This window comes from Chrysochloris asiatica, unplaced genomic scaffold (assembly GCF_000296735.1).
Source record: "Chrysochloris asiatica unplaced genomic scaffold, ChrAsi1.0 scaffold00037, whole genome shotgun sequence".
In the NCBI taxonomy this organism is placed as follows: Eukaryota; Metazoa; Chordata; class Mammalia; order Afrosoricida; family Chrysochloridae; genus Chrysochloris; species Chrysochloris asiatica.
In genome coordinates, this window is record NW_006408555.1 from 17,796,080 (window position 1) to 17,809,080 (window position 13,001).

The following is a 13,001-nucleotide window of genomic DNA, read 5'->3' on the forward strand; positions in this document are numbered from 1 at the left end:
GTGTAACTTTCTTTTTACCAGGTTTAATCAAAGCATAAATTCAACTGCTCTTATTATTATTCCCCACTTGATCGGACTTTCATGTTTCTATGAGAAGTTAATTAATCTGTAATGGATAATGACCTAACATTTCTTGGAGTAGTCCAGCCCTCTTCTCACTAAATCAAGGGCATCCCTCTGTACTAAACCTCTTTTTTGTCACACCCCACTAATTTTCAGGTCTCCTATTGCTTCACCTGTTCACCTTTCTGTCTCCTTTAGGTTCAATTCTCATCTTTGGTTCCCATTTTCAAAGGAGAGTCCTGGTGTGGGGCTGTAGGATAAGGCATGACCTCAAGGTCAGTTTGAACTACAAAGCCGGAGGTTCAAACTCACCAGCCACTCATCGGAAACCCTATGTTGGGTCGCTCTAATTCAGAACCAGCTTGATGGCACTAACAACCACAATCTTCAAAGGAGGCCTGGTAGTGTAGAGGATTTCGATATGGGCTGCTAACCTCAAGGTCTGGAATGCAAATACACCAACCGCTCCATGGGAGACGATGAGACTTTCTGATCCCACAAAGATTTGTTGTTGTTACGTGCCATAGAGCTGGTTCAGACTCATAGAGACCCTCTATAGGGTTTCCTAGGAGCGGATGGTGAGTTTGAACCGCCAACCTTGCAGTTCAAACCGACTTTGAGATCGAGTGCTTATCCTACCGCGCCACACCAGGACTCCCTGAAAAGATTTACAGCATCGGAAACGCTACACATATTTTGTTGGAGGCACACAACCACCACCATCTTCACCCTGGAGCGTGGTGCTGGAGGATAAGCACTGGACTAACCACAAGATTGGCGGTTCAAATCCACCAGCCGTTCTTCGGAAACACTATGCATGGTCTCTAAGAGTCGGAACTGATAAGACGGCACTGGCACTTAAAAACTGCCTTCACACTGCGTCTCCTTACTCTTCAGGGCTTCAGTCGCCTTGGTGTTTCCTGACGTTCTTGAGAGGAGGCTCCACAAGTCAAGCCCGGGCAGTCCAGGAAGCAGGGGTCGCTTGTGGCCACGCCTCAAGGCTCTATTTGGAAAACCCCTAAATTTAAAGGCAAGAGATTGCGGGTCATCGGAGGGTCATGGGCTGGTGGTGGTACAGAGAACCTATTCACGTGACCCAGTTCCAGCCGGAAGAAGTTAGTTTTCCTACCAGAGAGGGTGCTGTGAGCGAGGGCAGGTGGCCAACCGCTACTCCTACAGGGGAGTCCCAGATGTCGCTCCCCAGTTCTGCCCCTGACGCGATCTCTTAGCGCCGGAGGCGGGACGCGGTGACGCCATCTCCCGGCGCCCGGCAAAGGGGGGGAGGCGCTGGGTGTGGGGCGGCTCCGGGGCCGGGGATGGCGGCGGCCGCGGTTGCGGCGGCTCCGGAACGTGAGGGAGGAGCCCGGGGAGATCCGTGAGATGGGCCGGTGAGTGTCGTTGGGAATTAGGGCAGTCAGGCTGGCCATGCTAAGTTCAGGCCTGAGCTCGGCGCTCCGGAGGAAGTGGCCCCCCGGAGCCCGTTGCCCCACCGGGTTGGGGCCCGAGAACCGCGGACAGAAGGAACGAAAGAGGCCGTACCTAAACCTCTGTGCTTTTCTTTCCAGCCTGGCCGGGAAGGCGACCTCAGGCCCCAGCGCCCCCTTGGTTGCGTCCGTGAGGGCCGAGTGTCCGAGTCCCGGGGCGGGAAGGGGCCCTTAAACAAGGAAGCGTCGCTTGCGGACCCTCACCCCTTACCCAGTCAGCTTGAAGCGTCTAACCCCACTCTCTAAACACAGAATTCTTCATATCGGTTCCTACCCTTGTTAGAACTGGGATGGCGGGTTCATGGGGGAACCAAAACCCTCGCCCCTTCCAAGCTTACCCCTGTCTGTCCGGTGTCCTCACCCTTCGCTAATTTGGATCTCTGAGTGGGTTCATTCTGTTGATTCTTATTCCAGCGTGATGGGGAGCTTCATTCCGGGCTCTGTTGGCAGCTGCCCAGAACGGCCTCCTGCCCCGTTAGCTCAGCTGGGGATCACAAGCGTGTTTTCTCCTTGAGAAATCCTCATTGAATCTTGCCAGAAGCTAAGGTTTCAGCTTCCAAAATGTTTTGCATTGTGGGAATCCGGTGCACAGCTTGTCTCTTTGTTGTCATTCCCGCAGACCTTTTGCCTCTTTCAGCCCTTTTTATTAGCCTCTGTTTGCTAACCTCTCTCAGTGGCCTCAGGACAGGTTTTTTTCTTTAAAGTTTTGGTTGCAAGTGACAAGGACCACTCTGGGATTGAAGATGTGATGCCAACTTCTGTTGGGAATGAAGGAGAAAGTTGACTGTTTTTCAGTTACTTGGGACTGCTGACAGAGAAAGGGATACATGTTGCCAAGGTGTAATTTGTGTTTGTGGAACTAGGAATTTGTCTTCTCACCTTGTTTTCCTATCTCTACACCTTTTGTGGACTTCCTTATCTTGCCTATCTGAAGAGATAAATGTTTACAGAAGGGCCTACATCCATATAACTTCAGCTGGCCTTCAGTTGGGATTAAGCCTTGTAGTATTCTGTAGGAGTTGGCCAGGGCAGTTGGAAGTATTCATCAGCACTGCTTTCTCAGTTTTCAGATGTTAAGGCTCCTATTCTGTGCTTAATATCTGTGGCATGTGTAGATGGAAGTATTGATCATTTCGTGGGTATTTTGTTTCCCCGTATTTAGCTACTTGAAGACCAGCCTGATATTGTCATTTTCTCTTAAACCTCATCCACTTGTCACTCAGAACATTTTACACACACATACACACATCCTGGAGACAGTTTTTTTTTCTTAACCTTGAAATTCTGTTAATAAGCCTTCCCCTTGAGTGACTCCCCCTTGACCTCTTTTTCTGCCCCAGAAACAGAAATCAATTCTTTTTACTTGTAATGCTGCTTTTTTCACTTAAATCCACCTCCACCTCTGTGTTTTCATCAGAGCTAAGGAAGGGTGAAGTTCATGAAGTTGATTTTTTTTTTTTTTTTTATCTCTTGCTTTCCATTTTACTCTGGGGGAACAATTTGAGTCTTTTCCACTTATTTGTAAATTTAACTGAAATTGGGATTGGAAGTCTGTTTAACCTTTGGGGAAATGGCATGGGTACAGAATAAAGAATATGGTATTAAGGAAAATAATGGAATTTGACACATGGAAAAAAATTTCCAGGAATGTCTTCCTACAAATTGGAGCTTAAGAAATGGCCTTTTTTCTATTCAGCTGCCTGGACACTGTGGATAAATGTGCTGTTACGTCAGGAGAAGAAAGTGAGGCAAAGACATGTTTTGGACTTGAATGTCTTTGTGGCTTTGGAATTACCTTTCCTAATGATCCTGAGCAGGGTCAGAGATGAGACACTTGTTTATTTCATCCATATTTCTGTCTTCTAGGCTCCCAAGCCAGTCGGGAGGAGACTGCTTCTTACTACAGCTGCTCAGAAGTAGCACTGGAAGCTCAGGTAATGCAGGCACTTTGGGTTCCTTGTTACACAGAAGCATCTGGGACACAACAGTGGAAAAAAAACTAAGTGTGATGTCATAGAGGATCTGATTCAGAGGAATAGGTGACTAAGTTTATGGGCATTTGCAGTGTTCTGACCAAAATGATGCTGTGTGACAAAGGATGAAAGCATTTTGAAAGGTGCCAATAAGAGAAGGGGAGAGAGAGAGAGAGAGCTTCCTTTCTAATCATGTGAACCTAAGATTGGAATCAACAGGCACGTATGGAGGAAGAAAACCAGGATTTTAGGGCACTGTATGTAGAGCAGAACTACAATGGAAAAGGAGCCATTGGCAAAAGAAAACAAAAGAGAAAAAAGAAAGCGCATTGCAAGTGGTCAATGAGAAGAAAAGATGCTCCAGCCGATCTGTGGAATAAGAGGTCTGGATGAGGTCAGAGGGTTTTTTTTCTCCTTGGGGCCGAGGAGAAACAGTAAATTGTAAAGCAAACTGGTATAGGCACTCTCCCCATCAAGGGCCCAAGTTTGATTTGTATTTTGTGAAGCAAAGCAGATACTAGATTTCATAACATTTTTAGGCAGAAAGTTGTTTTTAGTTTTTTTTTTAAAGACAAGCATACCCTAAGTTTTACTGATGATATTTGAGATAGTCCTTCAGGGATAGTGACAAGAGGCAAAGAAGCAGAGAGTTTAGCTAGACTTGGGGAGGAGGGGGGTAGAAATAGGTGAGATCATGATCCAAATTAGGCTGGGGAAAGGAGGCAAGGATGAGGTCATATGTTCAGGGAAAGAAGATGGCACATTACTCTTTGGTGCAAAAAGAAAGGAAATGTCAGGAAAGAGAGTGAGCAGCAAAGACCATGTGTGCAAATGGCTTTTAAGGGAGAAGACTGAGAAGAGTCGAGGCTCATGGTCCTCTTCGAAGAGGCATGACTAATCATGAAGCTGTGGGTTTCTCTGTGGTTGTGGAGCCCACAGGTTATTTATACATCATCGAATGTTTGTCCTTGTATCCTTTGATGCTTTGTGGTTTCCCTGTCTGTTTCTTTCACATCCTAGGTTGGGTGAATAGGGGGAACATCTTTGTTCCTTTCTCATAACTCCTTTTTTCCAGTTATCTTTTCTTTGTTGCATCTTCTTTTCTTTACGTGTACAATTCCTCATACTATGGTTCACCCCTAGATTACCTTTCTTTTTTTTTTTTTGCCTCTGATTTGCTCCCTAGCAGATGAGGGCACCCCAGTCAGCAGCAGAGAGGGGTGCAAGGAAGCCACAGAGAATCCCCTTCTGATGCCTCAAGGAGCAAGCCAACTCCCTCCAGGCTCTAGGAACACCACAAAGCAATATGAAACCTGTTCATGAGAGGAGTCAGGAATGCCTTCCACCAAAGAAACGAGACCTCCCCGTGACCAGCGAGGAGATGGGGAGAACCACCAGCTGCTCAACCAACCACACACCCTCCAGTGATGCCTCTGAATGGCCCCGAGGGGCTGTGGTGGCCGGACAGAGTCAGGCAGGAGCCAGAGTCAGCCTGGGGGGTGATGGAGCTGAGGCCATTACTGGTCTGACAGTGGACCAGTATGGCATGCTGTATAAGGTGGCTATGCCACCTGCCACCTTCTCACCAACTGGCCTCCCATCCATAGTGAACATGAGCCCCTTGCCCCCCACATTTAATGTAGCGTCTTCACTGATTCAACATCCAGGAATCCACTATCCTCCAATCCATTATGCTCAGCTCCCATCCACCTCTTTGCAGTTTATTGGGTCTCCTTATAGCCTTCCCTATGCTGTGCCACCCAATTTCTTACCGAGTCCCCTCCTTTCTCCTTCTGCCAACCTTGCCACCTCTCACCTTCCTCACTTTGTGCCATATGCCTCACTTCTGGCAGAAGGAGCCACCCCTCCCCCCCAAGCTTCCTCCCCAGCCCATTCATTTAACAAAGCCCCTTCCACTGCGTCCCCACCTGGGCAGTTGCCACATCACTCAAGTACTCAGCCACTGGACCTTGCTGCAGGCCGGATGCCCATTTATTATCAGATGTCCCGGCTGCCTGCTGGGTATACCCTGCATGAAAACCCTCCAGCAGGTGCCAGCCCCGTTCTTACCCCTCAGGAGGGCCAGTCTGCTGTTGAAGCAGCCGCTGCCAATGGAGGACAGAGACAGCGAGAGCGAAATTTAGCAAGACGGGAAAGTGAAGCCCTTGACTCCCCCAACAGCAAGGGTGAAGGCCAGGGACCAGTGCCAGTGGTGGAATGTGTGGTGGATGGACAGTTGTTTTCAGGTTCTCAGACTCCACGTGTGGAGGTGATGGTGCCAGCACACCGGGGGACTCCAGATACCGACCTCGAAGTCCAGCGGGTAGTTGGCGCTTTAGCTTCTCAGGACTATCGTGTGGTGGCAGCTCACAGGAAGGATGAACCCAGCCCCCTCAACCTGTCCCATCATACCCCTGACCATCAGGGTGAGGGGCGAGGGTCAGCCAAGAACCCAGCAGAGCTGGCAGAGAAAAATCATGCCCGGGGCTTCTACTCTCAATCCCATCAGGAACTGGTGAAACATAGACCTTTACCCAAAGCAATGGTTGTAGCCAATGGCAACCTGGTGCCCACTGGAACTGACCCTGGCCTGCTTCCCATGGGCTCAGAGATCCTGGTGGCATCAAGTCTGGACACACAGGCCAGAGCCACCTTCCCAGACAAGGAGCCAACGCCATCCCCTGTTACCTCCTCTCATTTGCCCTCCCATTTCATGAAAGGCGCCATCATCCAGCTGGCCACGGGGGAGCTGAAGCGGGTGGAGGACCTCCAGACCCAGGATTTTGTGCGCAGTGCCGAAGTGAGTGGGGGGCTGAAGATTGACTCTAGCACAGTTGTGGACATTCAGGAGAGCCAGTGGCCTGGATTTGTCATGCTGCATTTTGTGGTTGGGGAGCAGCAGAGCAAAGTGAGCATCGAGGTGCCCCCTGAGCACCCCTTCTTTGTGTATGGCCAGGGTTGGTCCTCCTGCAGCCCCGGGCGGACTGCACAGCTCTTTTCGCTCCCCTGCCATCGGCTACAGGTGGGAGATGTCTGCATCTCTATCAGTTTACAGAGCTTGAACAGTAACTCAGTTTCTCAGGCAAGCTGTGCTCCCCCAGGCCAGCTGGGTCCTCCCCGAGAAAGGCCTGAGAGGACAGTGGTGGGACCCAGAGAGCTATGTGACAGTGAAGGGAAGAGCCAGCCATCAGGAGAGGGATCCCACATGGTAGAGCCCACCCAGCCTGAGAGGAGTGCTCAGGCCTGCTGGCCAGCCCCAAGCTTCCAAAGATACAGCATGCCAGGGGAGGAGGCAAGAGCCACCCTGCTCCGCCCCTCTTTCATTCCACAGGAGGTGAAGCTGTCCATTGAAGGGCGTTCCAATGCAGGAAAGTGAACCTCTCTCCCAGACCAGGACTGGGTCTTTCCCGGGAGCTGAGCCTCACTGCGAGCAGAGCAGGCAGAGGATTTGCACACTCCGAGCAGGCTCTCTTGGCAGTGAAATTGAGGCGCAGGGGAGGAGTGAAGGCCACCTCCCAAGGCTGGGTCTGCTGCTGATTTTCCCATGGTACCTTTTCAGGACTGCCCCAGAGGGTGCCGTGATGGGGATCAGCAGGCCTGGGCCAAGGAGGGAAGGGGCACACGGAAAAGAAACATTCCAAATATCAGGGCCTCCTTGTTCTTTCCTCCCCATCCCGAGCTCCTGCACGGGCAAGTCCAGGCTTTGGGAGCAGGCAGCAGAGGGTGGGAGCAAAGAAAGAGCCAAAAATGATGATCCACAGCTTATAGTAGCAGTTAAACTGTCTGAAGTTTTTTTCCTTTCTTTTTTGTGGTGGGAGGGCGGGAGGCCCCACAGTTGGAAATAAGGGGGTTCCTACCCAGAACCCTTCTTTTGAGAGATGTGCACTTTAAAGGGTAATTTTGTTACAGACGTCTGTGGCTGGATTTCAGGGCAAGGAGCGCTCTCCTCTCTAGGACTCTGCTTGAACCTGGACTTCAGCCCTTCCCCATCTCCTTATGGAGAGAAACCCCTGCAGGGTGCAGAGTGAAGTCTGGCCTTGCTGGGGACCCTGGGGGGATGTTTTATGAGAGAGACCTGATGGCTAGGCAGAGCCATCAGACAGGCAGCTGACCTAACAGAGATCCTCTTTGGCTTGCCTGACCCGCTTGGAAATTTTACTGACTCCAGATGGTAATGGTGACTTCTGGAAGAACCAGTGGACCTTTTCCCCCCAGGCACCTACATCCCTCCTTTGTCTGTCTCTGTTGTGCCTAAGTGCCTGCGCTGTCCCTCCGTCTGCTGACCTCCCTGCATGGTGTCTTGACCTGGGCCTAACTCGTAGCTGCACCGCTCTTCCCCTTCTGCAAAGTTAGTTTGTCCACTTTGACCAAGATCTCTAGTTTTGGAGATATAGGGGGTCTCTGGTTTCCTCTTCCTCTCTAGCCACTATTTTAAACACTCAGAATCATGTCCCCTTCTCATCTGCTCCTGAGCAGCTTGGTGGAGAAATGAGAAGGGAACTCTGTCCTAGGTCAAGGCTCATCCATTGGGGTGGGCCATGCCCACACTGGTATCCTCACAGCTCCTTCCATCTTATTCCTTCTCCTGTCCCAGCATTCAGGCTTCTCTAGGCCTTGCCCCTCCCACAGCCAGCTCTAAGGTTCTCGGGTAGTCTTGATAACATTTCAACACCTGAAGTCCCAAAGACTTCGTTTTGTGGTAGATATCCCTCTGTGAATAGTATTTTCATCTTAGTTGGATCTGCCCCCCCTGTGTCTTAAACCCACGTTTTCTTCACAACTTTTAGTATCAGCTTGGCCTGTGGGATTCCACTGGGTTTGGGGAAATTAGGCTCCCCTACCATTTTATCAGGTAGGTGAGTGATTTTTTTGTTTTCTTGTGGGTCTTTAGACTCTTAAAGGCAACTCAGGGTATTGTCCACCCAGCTCTTTGGTTAGGCTTCTCCCAGGGTATGGATCCTGGTATTTCCTGTATAGTTGTATCTGGACTGGCCGAGACCTGACCTGTAACCTTTGGGGTCTGCTCTCTGCTCTGTCAATAACTAGGCAAGTCCTGTGAACCTCTTGCTGTTTCACTTCCTCCCCAGCTGCCAAATGGGGATGAATACTCTTACCTACCTCCTGGGGGGAGGGGGAGTTCTGAGAATGGAGTCATTCTTAGTGTTCAGGTGCTAAAGGTTGTTCTCTTGTGGGAACAGAGTGACTGAAAAGGGCTCTCATTTGCTGCAAGCCCTACACTCCAATGTTTCATTCCGTGAGAGCAGTTACCTGGTTCATCAGCTTTTGGAGGTTCATCCAAAGGAAGCTGCTGACCTGCCTGTGAGTCCTTAAGGCTCTGGTTCAATCAGAACCACACAGCAACTCTGATAAACATTCAACCTGTACTGCATTTGGTATCCTGTCCTTTCCCTTCTCTTTCCCCTTTGGCTCAGAATGCTGCTTTCTCTGGTATGTTTTCCACAGTGGGGGCCTGTGGGTTGTCTTGATGAGGTTTTTCAGATGACAGCCTTGGAAGAGCCCCTCATTTTTAGGGAGTAGTGTTTGCACGGGTTCTCAGAAACGTCTTTCCTCAGAGGAAGGCTCATCAGCTGTATCTAGTGACATGTACACAGTAAGGCACTCAAGAAATGCCACCAAGGACCACCAACTGAGCAAACATTTATCAAACCTGATACAGGCAAAGTTGTTCCTATTTTAAAAACTACCTGGGTTAGATATGACTTCCCAGCCTGGTAACTGCACCTTGAACTTAGAAAGAAGTTCTTACAGACCTGGATACGTTTGGCCCTGACCTCTGCTGCTCTTCCTCTTCTGTCCTTCCTGGTGAAGCAATACCAACAGCTCAGCCACGCATTTGTAATATATTAATACTTGATTTTGCTGAGCTGCAGAGGTGTCTTTCGTAAATTATAATCTCCCAGGCAAAGCAACTGCTTTGAGTATTGCTCAGCACTATGGCTTTACCCTCTGGTTCATTCTTTGCTTCCAGGCATGAGAAATACAAGTAACCTGTGGTATGTCCATTCTTGCTAGAAATCTTGAAAGTTTGCAAAAGATCTTAATGGTTTTGATAGACTGAGCATTTTTGTGAGAGGTTGACAGCTTTCTAGAGATGGACAGTTAAAGGAAAGGAGGCCATAGCCAGTCCCTTGTCAGTGGCAGGATACTCCCAAAGTCTGCAAACAGAAAGGACTGCTGCCTGCCACTGTACACACCTGCTTGTCCCAGTTTGGTAGTAGGGGAACCGTAGATAACCGTTACTATCCAGATGAGTGTGCTCTGGGAAGGGAGGTGAGAGACAAGAGACCTCAGCAGACTTGGACTGACCCTTCTACATTCTTGGTCCCAGTTGGTCCTAACCTGCAGGACGTTGATCTGTGTGCTGCTTTGCCACTGCTGCTGTCCGCTCACCTCCTGCCTGCTGCCCTTCCTAGCTCTTGGGCCTCCCAGGTCTTGTCCATTTCGATTAAATCCATGCATCGTGTGCATTCTTACCTGTGTTCTGCATTACTTTATAGCAAAATCGTGTGGAAGAGGGAGAGAATGAAATGCTGCTGATGGGGTGGTAGATCCAAAGGGATATGGCTGCAGTGATTGTTAGGTGACCTTCAGCTCCAGATAGCTCAACATTCTTGAGGGAGAAACAAGCAGGTCCTCATAGTGGGTGTTTTTTGTTCTATTAAGTTTTCTTTTGTGGTATCTTGTATCCTGTTTTAAAAAAATAAGGGGGAACCAGGTTAGGGGCTCTGTCAGCATCCGAGGAGGTTCATCTATCTAACTCCAGTTATGTGATTATGGGGTTGAAAGGGTTTGAAGTTAGGCTGGAATAGTCCATCAAGTGGGTTTTACTTTTTTTTCTCTTTATCAGTGCTTGTCGTATGAAATGGGCAGCACATGGGGGTGGTGTGATTTAAACTTGCAACAAGTAGGCCTGTTGAAGAGTTGTGTGATCACTCTGCAGATGAAGGGTAGATATGAGTTGACTGGGAAAGGGCGTTGGTCTATTGTAGTAAAAATAACCTCATTAATTGAATTGGTCATGGGAGATTAGGTCCTGGTTTTATAAGCAAAGTAAGGGGAAGAGGCCAACTTTTAGACTAAGCCACACTGAAGCTACAATACTTTACAGATGGGAAAAAGTGTACACTACAGTTGAAGAGCTGAACTGCACTAAACTGGATGTTGGTCAGAAATATAGTAGCCCTTTGCTGGGAACCCTCCCACTCCAGCTTCCCTGGGGTGGGGAAGGTCTCCCACATTATGCAATAATAAAACAAGCATCTGAGTCTTGGCAGCTGCCAGTTGCTCTTTCAATTCTAGGATCCATCTTTGGACCAGAGACCTGGTCTGGGCCAAAGGTGACACTGGCCCTTGAGATGCTAGAGTCGACTGCACTCTCTCCTTCCTTGCAGACTATGCACAGTGCCTGGGGCGGAAGGAGGAGAGGAGGTGCAGTTTGCCCTACTAAGCCTCCCCAACAGGAACAGTAGTAATAAATGCACTTTTCACACTAAAGGTTTATTAGTTCTCCTGTTAAGCCTACATCCTCCCCCAGTAGATAGCAGACTCAAAAGTCTGTATGATCCCAAAGCCATTCCACTGCAAACGCCCAGCAGTAAAGATGGCCTCAAGTTGGGTTCCTGCCTGCAGAGTGTGTGGCAGCAGCCCATGTGCCTTTACCTGTTGTCAAACTCGCACATGTTTATTTCTGTCTTTATGACTTTCATGGAGACTGAGGTCCTTGAGAGAGCTAGAGCTGATGACACACTCACCCCCTGCACAGGGAGTTTGCACCAAGTTGTGAGCTGTAGTGGTTAGTGCAGTGCTGCTTTTGCTGTCGGCAGGGTTGATCCCTCACTTGCTTGATACGTGTATGTGTATTGCATTCAAGATTTTCCAGATTGTGTTGAGGAAGAGACTGACTGTCCTCATGGCAAACCTGAAGTATTAAAACAAGGCTGTCCCCTACAAACTTCCTCGCCACACACAGGATCCCTGTAGCCAAAACAGTATATGTTCCAGCTGCAGAGAGCAAATGGCTCTCAGCTTGCACAGCACCTTAGGGGAGGGGAGAATATATGGATAGGGACTGGGGTGGAGAAGGAAGGGTGGAAATGTCATCCAGGTGACTTTAGTGCCCTGAGGAGCAGAGGACAACGGCACTGGGGAGGTCTGGATGGATTAGATTTGTGTAGGAGTTCCCTGTAGATAAATTACTGACCCCCCAACTACTATCCCCAGTATGTAATGGCTGAATTAATATGTAATCAACTGCATTGTATCTAAAGCCTTAGAACTAGTCAGGTGCTCCCCCCACCCAATACCATTTCTTACCCTCTAATCCTACCTGATCTTTAACAAAGCATTAATAATTCTAAGGATAATCTCTATTTTGTTGTGCTTTTTTGTAACTGTTTTAAATAAATCAATTTGTACTGTATATTTGTACTTTTGTGAGATCCTTTTTGCTGTTTTACCATTTTAAGTCTCTGTACTTGGCTACACACAGATTGTATTTTTATTGTTAATGCTCTTCTTATGGATACCTGCATTTAACTTGTGGACTATGTAAACACAATATATATCAATATCTATATATCTATCTATATAAACTACTAGCTTTTCCTTTTGGTGTTTGCGCCTTCTTCCTATTTCGGCCTTCGATTGTGGCCATTGGGTGGGGGATAGAAACCCTTCCCAGGAGTACCTGTAATATAAATAAATATTCATGTGGTGAGAGGTGGAAAGCTGGCCCCAAGCTCAGGGTAGACTGTAAGGGCTAGCCTTGAAGCATGCTCTACATAGTCTCTGGGTGCATATTTCAGAGATCCCAAGTCTACCTGTAGGCTTGGATGTTAGCAAAGTCAATCACAAGGATTTGTAGGTATCCTTGCTGTTGGCCTTCCTCTCAGTTCTTGTCTTTGCTGGGAGAACTGCCAGAAATTGCACGCATACTTCAGCTCCAGTCATAGCAACCGCTCTGAGAATGCATGCCACTAGTATGTGGTGAAACATCAAGATATATGAGAGTTACTCTGATACATTTATTCAGCACTTAACTTTGTGTGTTAAAACTATCCTAAGTGCTGTATGTGTACTTACAGTGATTTTTTCTTAATAGCACCATTTTGTGGAGGAGGATAACAAGGCACAGGTTATGAAACAAACACAGCTACTTTTAAGTGGCTGGGCAGAGTGTTGAACCCATGCATCTGGTTCCTGAGCTTGTGTCAAGTCAGTACTTTTTCTTGTGAAAATGAAATGACAAATCTATGTAAAGTGCTCAGCACTCTCTTGTGGTTGTTATTAAGTGCCTTTGAGTTGTTTCCGACCCATAGCAACCTTTTATAGGGTTTCCAAGGAGTGGATGGTGAGCTTAAACCAGCGACCTTGTGGTTCAAGTAAACTTTGCAGTCCTATGCATTAGCCCACAGCGCCACACCAGGACTCAAGCAAAACCTCTAGCACATAATACTTAATT

At 48.4% G+C, this 13,001-nt stretch overlaps 1 protein-coding gene across 1 annotated transcript; it reads left to right on the plus strand.

Annotated features, from left to right (window-relative positions):
* Nucleotides 1–1,318: 1,318 nt before the first annotated feature.
* On the plus strand, nt 1,319–6,896 carry ATXN1L (ataxin 1-like). Its single transcript, XM_006860191.1, has 3 exons — nt 1,319–1,451; nt 3,414–3,481; nt 4,710–6,896. Exon 3 carries the CDS (start codon nt 4,827–4,829, stop codon nt 6,894–6,896), a length of 2,070 nt encoding a protein of 689 aa, XP_006860253.1. The 5' UTR covers nt 1,319–1,451; nt 3,414–3,481; nt 4,710–4,826.
* Nucleotides 6,897–13,001: the final 6,105 nt, after the last annotated feature.